Below are 17,988 nucleotides of genomic sequence, written 5' to 3'. Positions count from 1 at the left end.
ACACATTTTTTTGTGGCGAAGGAGGACAACAATGCCTCCAGACCCAAATGTACAGTATTGAACAGAGACAATATCAGGTGATGAACCCCTCGGTTTACTTCTGAGAGTAGTCAGTTCAACTATGGAAACAGGTTTCCACCTTTGACTAATCTAAGGACTAACACGATTTCAGTTGGTCTGATTAATTGCAACAAAGTAAATGCATTGTGTGGGTCCACACTAATAAATTAGATCTATTCCGACAAATGAGATGTCTCAAAATTAAAAATTAAACATTTGAATAGTTGGATGAGTTTAAATGACCAGAGTTTAATGAGAGAAAATGACTTTGCAGGTCAAGGGAAAACTGTGTTGACCTCGGGGGTCAAATTCTAGAGATGATGCTCAGCACCATGCAGTCCACTTGTACTTATAGGTCAATTATCCTATTAAGAAGACTAATGGCTTTGAGAGGAGCTTAGAGAAAATAAGTTTGTTTGTTGACGCTTTGGGAGAGATCATCCTTCTGTAATGTGGCTCACTCAACAACTACAGGAAGTACGAACCAGGTACTGGGTAATACCAAAACATATCACCCCAAACATTTCAACCACAGATCAATGTGTAAAATAAAAAAAACAAGGCATGCAATGTCAAAATGTTGGGGAAGATTGTGACTGCTACCCCATTGCTAACAAACCCATTCTGATCTTATAGTGTTTTAGAGGAACTGCCAATACTGTCATGTCTAATCTTATCCTATTAGACTTTGGCTCCTGACACATCCTGCTAATCCCCTCAGTGTGAACATGGGTGGTGCCTGGAAAGAGTATGGGCAGTCAACACTCATTTTCCAGTAAACGGAAACAAAGACTTAATAGAAATATATATATATACAGACTTCATTGACCAATATGTGATTTCCAGCTGTTTTGTTAAATGTATACGCCGTGCCATTTGAAGCTTTGTGGTAATATCCATTCCTGAGCCAAAAGACAGGCAACATCATTGTTGTTTTGTTGACTGTTGTCATTTTATGACAGGCAACAGTGACCCGCCATTCTGCAGACCAAAGGTCCACACCATGAGACCCACTTATACAAACCATAATTACAGCCTGTGAACCACTCCTGTAGTGATATCTTTAAGATTTGGTTCACTTTTAAAAAGTAATCAAACTACTTTCCCCCAAATACACACACATCATTATTTTTTTGATTCTCAGATTTTCTGTTGGTGTTTTATCTATATGCTGTATATACGAAAAAGGTCTATACCAAACAGACTTTCAGAATTGTTGTCATCCCTCCACTGTGATATTATCTTCTCATTTAAGTTGTTACTTGGCTGTTTTAGGCATGTCTACAACTACTGTAAAATAGAGATGTCATGGCTTCTGTTGCCAATACCAGCCTATCTCAGATATATGATGGGAGGGGTCAGGTGTCACTGATGGAAACTGAGGAATCATTTTATTATATCTATTTACTGTAGGCCTATACAAGCAGCTCATTTTAGGTTAAGTGGAGGTGATATTTTATTTTATATGTTATTGCATATTTTACTTTCATTTTAATTCCACTTAGTATTGCTAGTTATTGTACCCTTGGCATAATTAATCCTCATATTTTAATTTAAGATTCCTATATGTTGAATGTATGCACCTTCCTACCAAAGCAAAGTCCTTGTCTGTGCAAACTTGTATGGCGAATAAAACCAATTTTTTATATGAAGGCGAAAAATACACTTGTATTATCTGATATAACATCCCCGCTAGAGGGAAGCAAAGACACCTTTGATTCGTTTATTAAATTCTTATTTTTAATTCAAATGACCAACAACTGATTTATTTTCTCATGTGCTGTATTTTGTTGCATTTCTTTTAATGATATGAAATGTCTGTGATGGAACTGGATTGAATTGTAAAAATAGGACAAAAAATAATAGCTAATAATAGATTGATCTGCAAATAGGCTCCATGAAATAACAAGACAATTACGCTACCATACGTTTTTTGACAACAATATAGAAAATAAAGTGGAAGTCCTTTGAGAATTTGTAATCTGCTTGTACATGACATTGTGGCGCTGTTATCACCCTAATACAGTCATTACGGTAAAATTGACAGGATAATCGCTCTCTCACAATAACAGCTAAATGGGGGTACAACGTTTTCCTGCCGAAACTCCAAACAAGTGTCCGGTTGCTTTACCAGTCATAAACAATCGTCTAGAGTAGGTAGCTAATATCACATACACTTGCTATCGTGAAGTACGATATAATATTTTCTTTAAATATGTTTTTGAAGTAGCAAGTCTCATGTTTGTACCTTTCTTCACAATAATGGTGAAACCCACCGAATGTTCCATACTTGAACAGCTGACGACAATGCCGCACCGAATATATGAACAAGATGTGAAGGATTACAAGGGGAAATATCAGTGAATCAAATGCTTGCTTACTAACAATCAGGTAACGAAGCGGGACTCTTTTTCTCCCTCTCTACAGGATTCGTAGCTTTTCAGTGTCTGATAGCTAGTTCTTAGTTATTCCAGGAGCTACGTGCTGGGTTTTGCTGTTCGTCTTTTCCCCCCATGTCTTTCCAGCCCCTCCTTGTTTTGCAGCTTGCTTGACAGCGACGTTATGTTTACATTCAGCCCAGAATAAAAAGTAGCCCCTTGCTGTTTATTATCATCAATCTTCAGATACTGTCTGATGTAGGCTACAGTCAGGCCCACATTTATGGCAAGGCCTAAAGATTTTCACGAGACAAAATGTCCCTGTGTTTTCGGTCTGCCTCATTGCAGTGATGCTCTGCAGTGAAGGAAATTGTCAGGCCTCATGCAGGTGCAAAATAATGATGATTTAATTGTGATTGTGAACATTCACGAAGAACCGAAAGTTGTAAAACCGATTCCCTTACATCCTCACATCCTAGTCTTTGAATAACCGTTCACCCAGTGTTGCGAACCGGATACGCATGTAATAATGCTTTACAAAAATAAACCCCTTTTTCTTCAATAAGTGCAATGTGGGTTTTAGACTATAGTCAATTAAGACAAAGCTCATGCTTTACCGAGGCGAACAACGAGTGCTGTTTATTTTTACATTATTGGTGGATCCATAGAGGTTTCGCTAGGTTATCAAGTTTATGTTGCATACTACCTCTTACTGCAGACCCTGGGTAACATTACTTGGAATCAAGCATAACTAATATGAAGACTATAGGCCTACACCAATGCAACAGAAACATTGTCTGTAGTATGTATTTTATTTGCACAATTAAGGGGAATATGTTCATAGTATCACGTCACACAACATGTAGGCCTATACACATTTTAAAACGTTCACAAACTAAATAAGAGTACCATAGGTACCATACCACATGAGTAGCATAAGTATTTATAAATATGTTATTATCATATATAAGCCTATTGTATTATGTTTTATTTGTATCACAGCGTAATTTTATTGTTGCACATAAGCAAGTCTCTAGAAAAGCATATATGTGTTGCATGGGTTATTGCCCCGTCAATTATGGTGATTGAAACCAATGGTTTTAGATGTGAGATATAAAAATGATATTGTAAAGTTTTGTTTAGATACTTTATTGCGAAGTTGTGTTGGGATAGTGGCTGCCTTGTGATTGGTTGTGTGCAGTAGGAGGAGTGGCTTCATCACAACAATGCAGTTTACTTTTAGTGACCACACGCGCTTAGGAATGTTGCCAATTAAATTTTATCGGAATGTATGAATATTTACTCATTCTGAAAAGTTACGTTAACATTTATTTGTTAACTGGAAGAAAGCTATTACATAGCTTGCAAAACGTTGACTTAATAATTTGCCAACCAATAAGACGGAAGTCTATGTAAACAAATAGCTAGTGAACGCTAAGGCTAGCTCTGTCATTAGAATAGACTTGCTCGCTCCGTCTTCCTAGCTAGTGCTAGCAATAAGCTAGCACATCGGACAAGTATCCACTCCACCGTTGCCTGTCAGTCTCCGCAACTGAAACTCCAAGACACAGAGGATAAAGAGGCAATTGCAAAACAACACTTCGATCTCATCTCTCAAGTGTAGGTAGCTGAAGTTGGCTTATTGTTGCTGATTGCTAGCTGGTAATGTCTGTACTGGTAGCTGGAAGGCAAGAGCCACATAGGCTAGCTGGCTTGCAATTTTCATATTGAGTAGTTAACGTTAGTTTACTTGCTGATTCTAATAACGTATTTATTAACTAATTAGAGCTACCTTTAAATGAAACACAATGGCAGCTTGCCAGCCAGCGTTCTGCGTATATGGTTGTCGCCAGTGGAAGCAACATTATATTCACCGCTGGGCAGATAGAGTAGCTAATAGTTCACTTTGCTTATAGGCCATATAGCGAAGTGGATAACTTGTTTCGCACAAAACGTGAAAAAAGAAGTGGAAGGGGTTTACTATGATTTGCTAGCAGAACATGTGTCTATACGTTATGTGGCGAGCTAACTTTATAGCTAGTCTAGCTAACGTTAATATTCTTCATCCTTTGTTGTTGCTTGCTTTGTTTCTTCCCCGAGCACATGGCCCTCCTTGTTTTTGTTTAAGTTGACCACAGCGCCCCCTTTTGTCAATTTGCTTGTAATGACTTCAACAGAAATAAGTGTTTTCCTTAGCCAGCACCAAGTAAATGGTGAATTTAATTCTCTACTAAATAAATTTAATGAGCAGATCACACATTGTTGATGATAAACGACTGTAAATATGCTATTCAGTGTTATAACGTGGATTTCCTCATTTTACAAGGTTAAGACAATTGGTTACCAAACAGAAGTGCCTCCAGCGCCACTGGTCTCCTTTTCTAGAGCGTGACTCGTCCCCACGACGTCACCAATGCGACCATGGGAAATAGCAGTGAATAGGCGGCCACCCACAGCCCCCTTAAACCAGAGGCGGTTCCTTGGAGACCCCTGCAACACCCCCGTGCATCTCAGGAGAAGGTGAATATTTGGCCAAAGGAGAGCAGCACACACTTCTTAAGAACCAGCAACCATGCTAATATTAAACGCCACCCATCCATGATGCTAATCCAAGGAGTGTTGCATCTCTCCCAGCCCGCCACAGAGACAACAGTGGGGTAGACGAGACAGACCTGTACTTCACAGTTCCTTGCTCCAGGATGAGAACTTCCACCACTCACTCTTCTCCCAGCAGCAGCAGCAGCAGCAGCAGCAGCAACATCAGCAGGTTCCTATAGATGACTCCAGTCAGTACAGCCACACCAGCGCACCACCACGCATGCTTCACCCTGCCGCACCCCCCCCTCAGCAGAACCCCATCATGGTGGATCTACACGAGCAGGTAACCGAAAGCAGGAAGCAACAGAAGCAGGGGCAATTATGCTTTCAAAAGACTTAGAATCCCCCCCACCCTTGCCTTCCCCTCCAAAATCGGTGCTGGGTAAAAGAGACCTTGAGACACTGGGCTTTTACTCAGTACATTGTATGCATAGTCATTTTGTTTTGTGCCTCATCCTCCAATAACTTTATCCCCTTTCTTCTTCCTTCTTCCTCGAAGATGCACCAAGGATCTGTCCCGATATCTTACACAGTTACCACGGTGACAACCCACGGTTTCCCCATCCACACCGGGCAGCCAATCCCAGGGTGCAACGCTCAGCAGCTCCCAGCATGCTCGGTAATGTTCAGCGGACAGCTCTCTCTGCTCTGCTGCCTTCCTCCTCCAGTGAGTTTGAAAAGGAAGAGCGTGAATGTCAGGGGCATCCACATAGCGTACCATACCACCCCAATGCCTCACTATCAGCTGCCCTTACGGAGAAGTAGTAGCTACTTTCAGCTACTTTGTTTAGCCTGAGTCAACATGCCTTGCTTCATGCTGTGTAGAGGGTTATTCATTTTGGGATGGCTTTATGCTTTATGCATTGTTGTCAGTGGGAAGTTGGAAAGGTGAACCATCATTTAGCTGGCCTAACCACATGTCCTGTATTTCTTTGTTTTGTGATGCATAATGCTTTACCACATGCTTCCACCTGCCATGCAATGTTCAGAGAGCTTGATAATAGCCATATGTGTATTCAACTGGCTTAGGGAGTTTAGGGGAAAGTAGTATGTTCCTGGCTTCCTTGTTGGTTGGCCCTCAACTCTATTAATGAACAGTATTTTTTTGTGGTTTTCTTCTTGTCCCCCCCCCCCCCCCCTTGTTCTCTCCAGCTCATCCAAGCATGCACAATGCAGCATTTGCCAGTGTCTTACCAAGCCTTCCCACCCCTGATCTCTAGTGAGCATTTTATACTGCACCCTAGCCCCCCCGTACCCGCCCACCAGCCACCACACCTTACTCCTCTGAGCCAGTTTCTCCCTTTACAACCTCAGCACCCACGCATGGTAAGTACAGCGACCTGGACACAGACACACGACATCACCGGGAGGACCCCAGCACTACGTGGGGTTAATATCCAGTCCTGGCACTGCTCAGTCTAAACGCTGTGTGTGTTTGTGTGTGCCTCTTCAGCCTCTCCAGAGGGGGGAGAATGACGTGGAGTTACGAGGGGACCAGCACCCCATAGGGACCTTCTCTTACCCTCCCTCCCACCACCCACCAGCGATGCCTCCCTCCCTGCCTCTCCAGTATCTCCCCCAAGAACCCCTGCACCAGGAGCTGCCCTTTGGAGTGGTGAGACCCCCTTTCCTTTATGTTTGACTCATTACAGTGGATGCCGTTTGGCTCCAGTATATATTTGTAAAGGAATGTCTGTTGGTCTAGCTGGAAGCACCTAGTAACAGTTGGTAGTGACAGCAAAAACCAGTCAAATCTATAGTGGATTCCATCGAATTGATGCAATTGTCTGTCCTCAGCCATATCCTCACATGCTGCCCCGACGAGTGAGTGGCCAGAGATATCGGTTACAGCAACCTCTGCCCCCTCCCCCGCCCCCTCCGCCCTACTACCCTGGCTTTCTGCCCTACTTCCTGTAAGTACTTCATCCTACAAACACACGTTACAACTCGTGCCAAATGTTCACCCTTGACAGTACAACCATGCAGAGTGCATTTGGAGCCACAGGTAAAGTCTGTGAACTCAACCTCACATCATCAGGGTTCTGCCAGATTGCGAGCCGTGCGTTGCTCTTCTGAAGAGCCTTCTGTGTGAGTGGTGTTTCACAGTCCTGTCCTCCCTCAGGTCGATGCTTCCTGTGCCTCCTACTGCTGTGGGTCCAGCCATCAGCCTGGACCTGGACGTGGACGATGTGGAGATGGAGAACTACGAGGTACATTAGGCCTCAAGTCTCCACTCCTTTGTTCCTCCTTGTGCAGTTCTGGAATGCTCCGAGAGCTGAAAAGCTGCATGTTGGGGGGGCGGGGGGGGGGGGGGGCTCTCTCTCTGGGGTTATGCTGTGTGTATGTGGTTGGGTCTCGTCCTAACTTGGGTCTTCTCCCCCAGGCACTACTGAACCTGGCCGAGCGGCTCGGGGAAGCCAAGCCTCGCGGACTCACCAAGGCCGACATAGAGCAGCTTCCGTCCTACAGGCTTAATTTGGAGAATCATCAATCTGAACAAACGCTGTGAGCCCCGCTAAGTCTCCCACTCCCAACATGCTGCTTTTATATCATAGTTGTCACCGTGCTATATCAGTGGTCCTTCTCTCTCCCCCGTGTGTGTGTGTGTCTCAGGTGTGTTGTGTGCTTTAGCGACTTTGAGTGTAGGCAGCTGCTCCGGGTGTTACCGTGCAACCACGAATTCCACGCCAAGTGTGTCGACAAATGGTTAAAGGTAAGCAGACTTCCCCTCTCCACCCCACCCCCCCCCCCCCCACACACACACACACACACCCCACTCCGCTCCACCGGGTGCTGTTACGAGGCTCACCTGGATGACCTTGCCTTCCAGACCAACCGCACCTGTCCAATCTGCCGAGCGGACGCGTCCGAGGTGCACCGCGAGGCCGAGTGAGGCCGGGCTCCGAGCGCTTGATGAACAAGCCACACCCAACCAGAGAGTTGTCACAAGCCTGGTGCGCGCCTGCCCACCTCACCGTGGGCTTCCGGCAACAACAAAAAAAACAACACGAACAAACAAACGAAATAAACACAACGAGAAAAAGAGATGCCACCCAATCCCACCACTCTTGCCCCACCTCAACTATAAGCAATCTAGGATTGTGCTTGGAGCTTGTTGTACTGTACCTCTGCTGTGCTTCATTGTCTCCTGAGAGCTCCTGTCTGCTGAAGCTGCATAGCTCCAGTCCCGGGGTGGCCATCCTCCTCCTATTCTGCCCGCCGTGTTGCAGATTTCCAAAGATTTTACCTGTGTTTTTATTTCCGTTTACATTTTTTGCGGGTGGGGGTTATAAGGTTTCTTCTTTTCTTTTTTTTGTGTGGTGGTTTTGATTGCTCTTCATGATTTGATGGGAGTTGTTATGATGGTGGTGTGACGTGGGGGCCTGACGTGGGCTGGACACATTGTGCAATTAGCAGACAAATAATAGGAATACTTCACCATGGCTGTAGGAAACTGGGCCATTCCACTGGCTGGAGGAGAATCCAGACCTTCATGGATGCATGTTTGCGTAGGAGACAGGCCAAGTGACTTGTTAATAATGTATGTTTCGCAATAATGTATTGATGATTTCAATAGTTCTATCCTTTTTTTCTTTTCTTTTTTTCTTTCAAATCTGCGAATGCTTTTGTGAAGGTATGACTTGCTCTGGTTCGTAGTACTGCTTCTCTTAAGCCTGAGGTTATGGACTGCACAGGATGGACATGCATCTGTGGTTTTATTTGTCTCCCCTCCCTCTTCACGTTCCCAAACGAAACCTTGGATGGAGGGATGGGAAGGGTGGAGATGTGATGGGAGTCCTCCCTCAGTTTGGCCCTGGAGAGAGGAGAGGACAGTACCCCTCTTTCTGGGGTCATCAAACCTCACTACAAGTGCCACATCCACCTCCTCATTGTCCCCCTGTTGTGTGTGTGTGTGTGTGCGCGTGTGTTTTCCTGTCCATAGAGACAATGCATTGTAAGACCACTGGATTCAGGGCAGCACAGTAGGATTTGCATGGACTGTTGATTCAGACTAGCAATATTTTAACCAAGCATTGCCACCATATTTATCAGATTATGGAGAAAAAACAACTAGCAAACAAAAAAAATGACTGCTAGCTTAGCCAGAGGGATCCAGAACTCAAGGTGAGCATGTGTTTTCACCTTTGTATTGGTGAGGACAAGTTACCCTACAGATTGCTGTTGGAAGACTTGGGGGTGGTGGGTGGTTGGTATGTGCAGAAGCAATATGTGCAATGAGTGACTAGTTTTAAAGTGAACATTTGCTTCCTGTTTTTGGAAGACCAGGCTTTTTTCTCTTTGTTTGTGAGCCAAATATTCAATATATATATACATATATATATACTCTTCGATATTTCAGACCTGCCTTCAAGACCTTGACAAGCACAAACCTATTACTAATCTTAGAGGAAAAAAAGAAAGAAAAAAAAAAACACTTTCCACGTGTTCTGAGTCCGGTTTTAAATTGTGTTATTTATTGATTTTATCTTTTAGCGAGAACAGAGTGAAGGATATTAGAGCACTAACATTGTGTATGGTATGTGTTTTATTCTGGCAAATTGGTCAGGTCTTAGGCTATGGTAATGGTGTTTTAAAAGATAAGCTTCTGCATAGCTTCAGTGTGAATGGTTTTTAGATAATCGTCTTGTTTTGAAGACATAAGAATGTTGAAACTCCTTTTAAAAGTCCCGGGCGGCACTCCTGCTCATGCCAGCTGACTGTAACTATGGTGATCGGGAAGGGATTCAAGTGACAAAGTGGGAGCTTGAGTGTTTTGTAGTGTAATATACTGTTGTACATCCAGCTCATGGCTTATCTTGGTCAGGCTTCCAAAACTGAATCTAGTTGAAGGGGGGGGGGGGGGGGGTCTACATGTTAATCTGGGGTGTTTTCCTATGTATTGTATAAGTAGGAGACTCCTTTCTATTCCTGCCCCAATAAGCACTGATGAGGCAACCCTTGGGTCAGAGACTTGCTATCTTGTGTAAAGGGACCTTGCCATGTTTTATAGCGAATGTGAGTCTCTTTGTGACGTTTGTGCCACCTTAAGAAAAAAAAGCCATTTTAAAATGAGTTCAACCCACAGCTTTGAGAAATATTCTATGTGTACATATCTGTTCACTGGCATATATTGTGAGTTTGAAAAAAAAATGTATAAAAGCACTCAGGGCCTCTCAGTATATATGAAAAAAGGAAAACAGTCAATTTACAGTGGAAAGGATGCCATGAAAGGGGTGTATTTACATCTGGCTGTTTTCCTCAGGCCATAGATATTTTAATGTAATCAATTTAACTAATACCAATTTTGCCAGATGTGGTGGATATTACATCATTTAAAGACAGGCATGCTAGAAAAAAGAGTTGAAAATAGAGAAGCTATGACTTTTGACAGAAAAGAGGCAATGTGTACACTGCAAACCATTACAAGTGTATTATTCAAACCTGTTAAACATTCTGTTTGTGTTCTTGTACTTGAACCACATGTTCTGACATAGCGGTTGTGATCCCGTTTTAAATGTGCCATGGGGCACACTATCCTACCTAAACCTCTTCCAAACTACTCAAGGTGTTTGCATGAAAAAGAAAAGAAAAAAAAGTCAAATAAAAGTGTGTATTTTCAGTGAAAGATATCTAGAAATGGGTTCAGACCTATTTATTGGTGCACAATATTCTTGCATGTCTGACCAGCTCCCAGCTGGTGTTTAGCTCTATTTGGCTTTGGGTTCGGGGGTTTGGATCTTACTGCTCAGCTGATTACTGCCATGCATTGTACTGCACACATTTGTAATCGAACTGAATGACTACAAGATTTTATTACGCCAAGTTAATTTTATAAGGAAAAAACAAGAATAATGCCTGAACTTGTAAACTAGGAAGAAACTGGGATTTAAGAGTATATTTGTGTTACTGTTATTGCCACAGAGACTGAAAATTAGCCTTCACGCTTTGAAACAATTGTAGTTAATTAAAAGCCATATAGTGAAATGGTGCTAGATGTTCCGTTTAGGTATTATACTGTCACTTGCAGGAATGCAATAGTTTGCAATGGATCTTATGTATTCTTGAAGCATGTTGTACTTATACCCTGAACATGGTCGGTTACAGTCATATTTTAAGGGAATAATAAAAAAAATCTAAAAAAAGGTTGTCATACATATTTCAGTATTGCTAATTTTCACCTGCCTAGTAAGCTCTTGTTCTAACTGTTAATATTGTAAAATGTACTTTTAACATCTAGACATCCTATTCAGAAAAACAGCACTCAAAGGGTTCGGAGGGTATTGGCATCATTTAGTAATAACCTAAATTAAAAAAGAACAAATGAAATAGAGTCTTGTAGTCTTTCTGTTGCCCAATTATTGAAATATCTCACAGCTTGTGTGGTGCAAATAATTGTGTTCCAATAAGCAGTTAAAACCAGTTATTTAGGACTTGTGATTTATTGATTGCTCCGTAAATACCAATGATTCTTTAATTATTTTGGGTTAATTTCTTTTTTTGCTGTGGTGGGATAGTGGTTTGTATACTGTTCCTACTCTCCCTGGCCCCTAATAGTCTTATCCTGATTTTCTGGCTAGCCACCTGCCAACAGAGACAGGGGCATGTGTTGTGTGTGTTAGGAAGATATTTTTGCTTGGGTACTTGCACATTTACAGTTACCTCATTTTGCCATGTTTGTATTTGGAGAAGATAAAAAAACAAAACAAAGCTAATATATATTATATATAGGAAAATGGTTCTTATTAATGCTAGAAATTTTTCATTCCATTGGAATCCTATTATTTGTAGCATTCAACATAATTCTAACTAGTTATAGTGTATTATATATACACATCTGTATACTGATTGAAATTTTTAAGATTTGTACTTTTTTTAAATGAAAGTTGCTAGTTCTGCTTTATCGAGTAGTGCAATCATATTTTTTTTAATTGTTGTGGCTGATTTTGAGAGGGTTGTTCACTAATAAATGTATGACGTGTAAACCAACATAACTGCCACTGTCTAGTTTCACTTATCACTGCCGAGTTTCACTTACAAAAGTCACAGAATTTATAACCAACAGTAAACATTGTATTCCACCTTAAAACGAGTATCTATTCCACCTTAAAACGAGTATCTCAGCATGTCAGTGATTATGGAGTGAAGATGAAGCTTCCCTGAGAGGACACTACTCTGAAGAAAGCTCCATCCTGGACTGATTAGAAGGCCCAGTATTATACTATTCCATCTTCCACATCTGGCTTATGTGGCTTTTGTTATCTGGCTGTTATTAAACTTATTTGCTCACTGTAAAGATATCAGCATTTCAATGTTAAATGTTTAAATTGTGAGAACACCACATGAGGTGAAACGCATTACCATGCTGGTCCTGACATATCAATGAAAAGTACCACAACATTTTAAAATGTTTAATTTATAGTTGGAAAATTACATCTTTACATGACCAGCCCATTCAGTTGTTAGACAGGCAAAATAGGCATCTATGAATAACCACAGGCACACTATGGGCAGACTTGTACTATTACTATAGATACAGCCACATAGAAAAGCTGTGGCATCTTTTTGTCTTTTTTAAAACTTCAAAAGAAACTGCAGGCCGCCCACTTCTCTCTGACATACCAATCAACCCTTATTTGGTCGTTTCATAACAATTACATTATATAGTCAACTTGATTGCATAAAAAACTGAAAACACAATAAAATAAAAAGCAAAAGTGAATTTTAGCCTTGTTCTTAGACATCTAACCTATGTACAGGGCATGTGAAGGGGGTCATGTTAGCCCTCCTCTCAAACCAGGGCTCCCACGCCACAGACATACATCATGTTAGCAAACATGTTTCCAAAAAAAGGTTACACTGCCCCTTGATGGTTGTTAAATGCAGTCATTCTGTAACAACACTGTTCTTTGAACACTTAGGACACTAGGACCAGGACATCTGCTGAGATCAGTGATGGGCTGGCTTGTTTGCTCTCCTTGACCAACGGCAGTTGATTGACCCGGGAAGTGTTTTAGGGACTGACCAACAGGAGGTCCTGCCTTTATGAGTGAAAACATTATTAGATAAAACATGTTTTCGTACAAAATTATAGTATGGTATTGTATGGCCAGAATGGATTTCAAGTCCAGTAAGTATGTTAAAACAATAGTACTACTTAAAATACTGGCAGCTAAGCCAGGGAGGGGGGGGGGGGTTAAACTGGCAAGGAGAGAGGTCTGCTTACTGCTGGTAGAGGGAGGACACTACCTACCAAACACACACTGATGCCTACAAAGAGGGACTTACAAGTCCAAGTTTTTAATATTTATTTATTTCTTAAAATTCAAGAACTTTCCAGGTTGGTGGGAACCCTGTAAACATAACCAAATTTGGACTGGATGGGGGTGGGGGCACCTACACTCTTCCAGGTAAGATTGTTATCTGTGATCCCTTGCGTACAATGGCGATTTTACAAAGGGAAATAAAACATAAATGGGGGCGAGAAAGAAAAAGTTCCACATAGAGGAGGTATCGATGGGTGTTAATCGTCCGTGAGGTCCTGAACGAACAGGACCTCTGAGCGGCTGAGCCCAGCCTCCTTCAGCGTGGGGGGGTTGGGCTGCTCCTCGGTGGGGAGGCAGGGCAGCACCCGGCGGGGGAAGTTTGTGACTATCTGAAATTTCTCCGGGGTTTCTTTCAACGAGAACAGGAAGTCATGTATTACCTGACCACAAAAACAAAACGGTTAGGGTTAGAAAGCAGTTCAAGTGACAGTTTTCAGCTGGGGGCACAGACTCATGCCCAGTCTCTACTGCTATCCTCCTTTTCATGCATGCAAGAATGATGTTCTACGACACCCAATGCTGTGATTCTGTCCAACCGACATAAAACTCACCGTCAAAGACTGTCCAAAGAGGAATCTCCTTTCTACTCGAGTGTCGTTGGGCAGTTTGAATACTATTTTGACACTGTCTGGGTCATCTACTGGAGGCTCCTGGGGCAGGCATTCCGATTTCCGCTCCTTCTCTTCCTCCAGGTTCTGAAACGAGAGCAGTCGGCCGTTTGCACATCGACATCGGGTTGGCCGCAGAGAAAGATGAAGGACGGACGCCTTCTCACCCTTCGTCTCCTCTCCTCGGCGAGGACGGTCTGTTGGACCTTCTCCTCCTCGAGCCTCTTCTGCTCCTGCTCCTCTCTCCTCTTGCGGTCCTTCTCCTGGTCGGCCCTCAGAGACACCAGGTAGGCCTCGTCCTGCTGCTGCCTGAGCACCTGCGTCTGGTTCCTCTCCTCCCTGGGACACAGGCACACACACACGGACATCCACTTTATGGAAAGCCGTCTGGTGCCACTACACCACAAGGGTGTCTGAATCCTCTCATCCCTGCAACGAATCCTTCTGAATGCTAGCAAACACTGTATTGCAACTAACACCTCAAAAGGCATAGTGTCTGCCGGTTCCCTGTGTTCCCATTGGTCCATGCCATTAACCTAGTTTCTCAGGTTTAATTCAGATGCTCATCAAAAAAAAAGGGAGGACTGAAAACGAATTAAAAGGAGAAACTGAACTGCCATGACAGAGGGGGTTAGCAATAAGACATTGCTCTATAACAAACAAGTTGACTGTTCAAATCTGAAGCCTCAGGCAGGGTTGAAGGTTGAGTCCCACACTGAGTGGAGTCTATTCAGCCGGAGTCCCTACCGCTCAAGTCGCTCAGACATCAGATATGTTTGGTTGGCCTCCATGATGAAGGTCAGCTGGTTGATGAGGTCTTCCGGCTGGATCAGGCCTTCAAGCCTCCCCACCACGGTCATCTTCCGGTCCTTCAGCATGATCATGGCCAGGAACGGATAGGTGTTCTCCCTCAGGGCCTGGGACACTGTCACACAACACAGGGGGCAGGACTCTTCAATTAAACATTCCCTCCAAAGGTTTCATCGTGGCTGAGAGGATACGAGAGTTAGAATAGAATATTAAGTTTCCTGTCCCACATACTATGTAACAGTTTTTCCAGATGAAAATCATGAAAGCGAGAAGGGGAGAGAGACAGAATATTTATTTTCAGTTGGTTTCATCAGGCTACCTCTGTATCCCTCAGGCTTGCTGGTGGAGCAGGCCCAGAACAGCATTCGTGCATTGAGGAAGGTGATGACCTCTTCCGTACATAACGTGGAACTGGAAAAACATAGATCACAGAAATGTCGATTAAAAAAAATACAAATGCCAAAAAAATGCTCATAAGTAAATACAATGGGGGGAATATCCAGAACAGCAGCCAATGATGCGACAGAGAGAATGCTCACCGGCAGAACTCATCCGTGTCCTGGTGGTCTTCTCCATGAAGATACACCAACAGGTAGCGTAGCTCACGTTTGGCATCATTCAGCGCCTACAAGCCACAGGGATTAATAACAGCAGAGTGGCAACAACCCCACAAACAGCAGATTTGCACGTCAATTGATCAGTGGATGGACGGCAGTACACGCTGAGGTTTGTGTAACTCTGTAGTGTCAGTTGTTCAGAGTCAGTTGTTCAGTGCAAGGGGGTCTAAAAGGGGACCCACCTGACTATATGTACCCTGGTAAAATACCGGGTGAGCTCCACCATACTTCTCTTCAAAACTATGCATGAAAGACACAACATCTCCCACAGGGTCCGTGACACGGCCGCGAGGGTCCGGTCGGACGAACCGCAGAGCGAACCTAGCAAGAGGACACATCATAACCACTGTCCTGTGGCTCGGAACAAGTACAGGATTGCTTGATTGGGGGGATTTAAGTTTCCTCTTTTTAGTACCTGAATATGTCCAGAAGAGTGTAATAGGTAAATCTGAAAGGTAGCATTATCATGTAATAACTCCATCCTAGCAATCCCTGAAAAATACAAATTCCCACAAGGAAGAACAAGTTGTTCACATAAAGTCATAAGAAGTCAGGGACATGTCACCTTACACAGGCAGTATGTGATAAGATGGGCAAGAAGGAAACAATGTAGAATTTACTAAAACATTTAAATGTTTTGTGCTTATTATTAAGTATGATAAATATGATGCCCGTACTCTGGGTTGTGGTCTGGAGACTATGTAGCTGTACACTCTGTGGTCTGCTGTGTTGACCTGTAAGGGTCTGGAGGGTGGAGGGTTAAACACACTAGGAACTCCTTCCTGCTCGTTGAGTCTGTCCTGTACAGCTGCCTGAAATAGAGGGATACATGCATTGTGTGAAGTTGTCAAAGGATGTATTAGTCTAATTAAAGCAATACAAAGTGTAGAGCTACCAATGTATCGACACAAGGTACTAACCCCACAATACTATGCAGTAACAAATTAATGGATGGACTCAAACAGCTAATTGTCCACTTTGCCCTGTCGCCAAGCTTGCAAGTCAGAAGCTTGAGGTACTTTACCTCTATGTTCCAATTGTGTTGTTCTAATGTGCGACGACATTGGTCCATAGACTCCAAGCCAGTCAAGTCCTGTTAATTGAACAAATGAAGAGACTTATTACAAAACTCGACTCAACTACAAAGACACTAGCTAGCAAGCTAACCTCAAATACGGATAACAATGCCAAATGAATAAAAATAGAGACCAGAGGTGACAAGCGGTCTAACGGTAATCAGTCGGTAACTGACAATGCATTTTGCCTTGACAGATGCGTTAGGTTCTCCTAGAGCTAGCCTAACTAACTTTAGCCAGATCGCTAAATATGCTGATTAGCTCAATGTAGACGACTTCAAATTATTTTTAAATGTGCTCAGCAGCACCAGTCAGCCAATATATATATTTTCTAGCAATTGCAGTGAAGGAAAAGTTTAGTAGCCTCTCAAATCTGCAGTTAGACTACATTTCGGAGTTCCTTTCTATATGGCAAGTCACTGTAGCTCCAATATAGCTTGCTATCTGACAGCTAAGCTAGATAGCTACAGACAAGCTATCTAGATTGACATAGCTAGCGATAGCCTAGCTAGGGGTATCGAAATGATCTGAGCAAAAACAGGTTTAACATCTGTGACTTAGCTTGAACACAACAGTGTAACATACACAATGCATCTTTATTGTAAATGGAATGTTACAGGTGTCAATGTTAAGGGAACTGGGTCTGTCTACCTGAAACTGAAGTAGTTTCTCAGTCTGCGCCTGAGATAATTCTTGCTCCTCTGGCGCCGCCATCTTACCTCGCCAATCCCTTACCGAAACGTACAGGCGTAAGCGTTCTCGGTTGTCAAAGGCAAATGCACTACTGCCACCTATCAGATGGGAGGCGTGCATACATAATTTGACACCTTGTCAAAATGACATTGGTTTGTGACATAAAAACGAAATCTCAATAAAATATATTATCTATAGCTTGTCTTTAAAGATATTGGAAAAGAAGAGTGCATAGATTAGCCCCTGTTAAATGATTAGTGTATGTTTGTAATATGAATGTATTTAATTTGTAGGTATCTTTATTTGTATGTTTTTTTGTAGTAGTAGTATCAGTAGTAGTAGTAGCAGCAGTAGTATTAGTAGTAATAGTAGTATTTGAATTATTCTACTTATCTTTCCAATAATGCTGCTTTGTGTTGTGGCTCTGTGTCATCCTGCCCCCACCTCTCATATGCAAAAATCTGGAGTTGCTGAACGGAGTCTCTACTTGATGGCTCTCATACCTCATTGCGTACTTACTGTAGCATTGCTACTCATATGTTGATAAATAAGGGTCAAGATGTGGTGTGATTGGTTGTTGTTGGGTATAAAGGGAATTGTGAAGCATTGTTCTGTGGAATCTTCATCTCCTGAGGGCTTCTCCTCAGCTCTGGCTTGTCCTACTCCTTCCTCACCTCTTTCACTCTCTGGTTTACAATAATCAGGGTAGAGTAAGTTTGATTAAAAAGCCTTAATTTTGCAACTTGTTTGCCTTGTAGTTGATTTCATTCACTTTTTAAACGCAATGTTATAATAAGTATGTTTTAATTTAACCTTACTTTGAC

General features: G+C 42.6%; 2 protein-coding genes across 5 annotated transcripts; one reads left to right on the top strand and one right to left on the bottom strand.

Annotated features, from left to right (window-relative positions):
• Positions 1-2,104: 2,104 nt before the first annotated feature.
• Positions 2,105-10,662, top strand: rnf44 (ring finger protein 44). Of its 4 annotated transcripts, none has more exons than XM_047042863.1 (12): positions 2,105-2,213; positions 2,359-2,451; positions 4,765-4,958; positions 5,073-5,319; positions 5,536-5,703; positions 6,189-6,362; positions 6,490-6,651; positions 6,834-6,949; positions 7,159-7,246; positions 7,420-7,541; positions 7,650-7,749; positions 7,867-10,662. In XM_047042863.1, exons 3-12 carry the CDS (start codon positions 4,852-4,854, stop codon positions 7,927-7,929), a joined length of 1,347 nt encoding a protein of 448 aa, XP_046898819.1. In that variant the 5' UTR covers positions 2,105-2,213; positions 2,359-2,451; positions 4,765-4,851; the 3' UTR covers positions 7,930-10,662. The 4 variants fall into 4 exon arrangements, with proteins under 4 accessions (XP_046898819.1, XP_046898901.1, XP_046898827.1 ...); XM_047042871.1 differs by having other exon boundaries at positions 2,111-2,217; XM_047042945.1 differs by having other exon boundaries at positions 2,105-2,451; positions 5,536-5,655.
• A 1,768-nt stretch (positions 10,663-12,430) lies between these two features.
• faf2 (Fas associated factor family member 2) lies at positions 12,431-17,229 on the bottom strand. The gene is made up of 11 exons (XM_047042712.1): positions 17,123-17,229; positions 16,420-16,488; positions 16,073-16,207; positions 15,811-15,887; positions 15,578-15,716; positions 15,318-15,403; positions 15,098-15,189; positions 14,716-14,893; positions 14,136-14,307; positions 13,912-14,055; positions 12,431-13,740 (listed from the first exon to the last, which is right to left on the bottom strand). Exons 1-11 carry the CDS (start codon positions 17,183-17,185, stop codon positions 13,558-13,560), a joined length of 1,338 nt encoding a protein of 445 aa, XP_046898668.1. The 5' UTR covers positions 17,186-17,229; the 3' UTR covers positions 12,431-13,557.
• Positions 17,230-17,988: the final 759 nt, after the last annotated feature.

This window comes from Hypomesus transpacificus, chromosome 1 (assembly GCF_021917145.1).
Source record: "Hypomesus transpacificus isolate Combined female chromosome 1, fHypTra1, whole genome shotgun sequence".
Classification (NCBI taxonomy): Eukaryota; Metazoa; Chordata; class Actinopteri; order Osmeriformes; family Osmeridae; genus Hypomesus; species Hypomesus transpacificus.
This window is presented reverse-complemented; position numbering and strand designations above follow the sequence as displayed.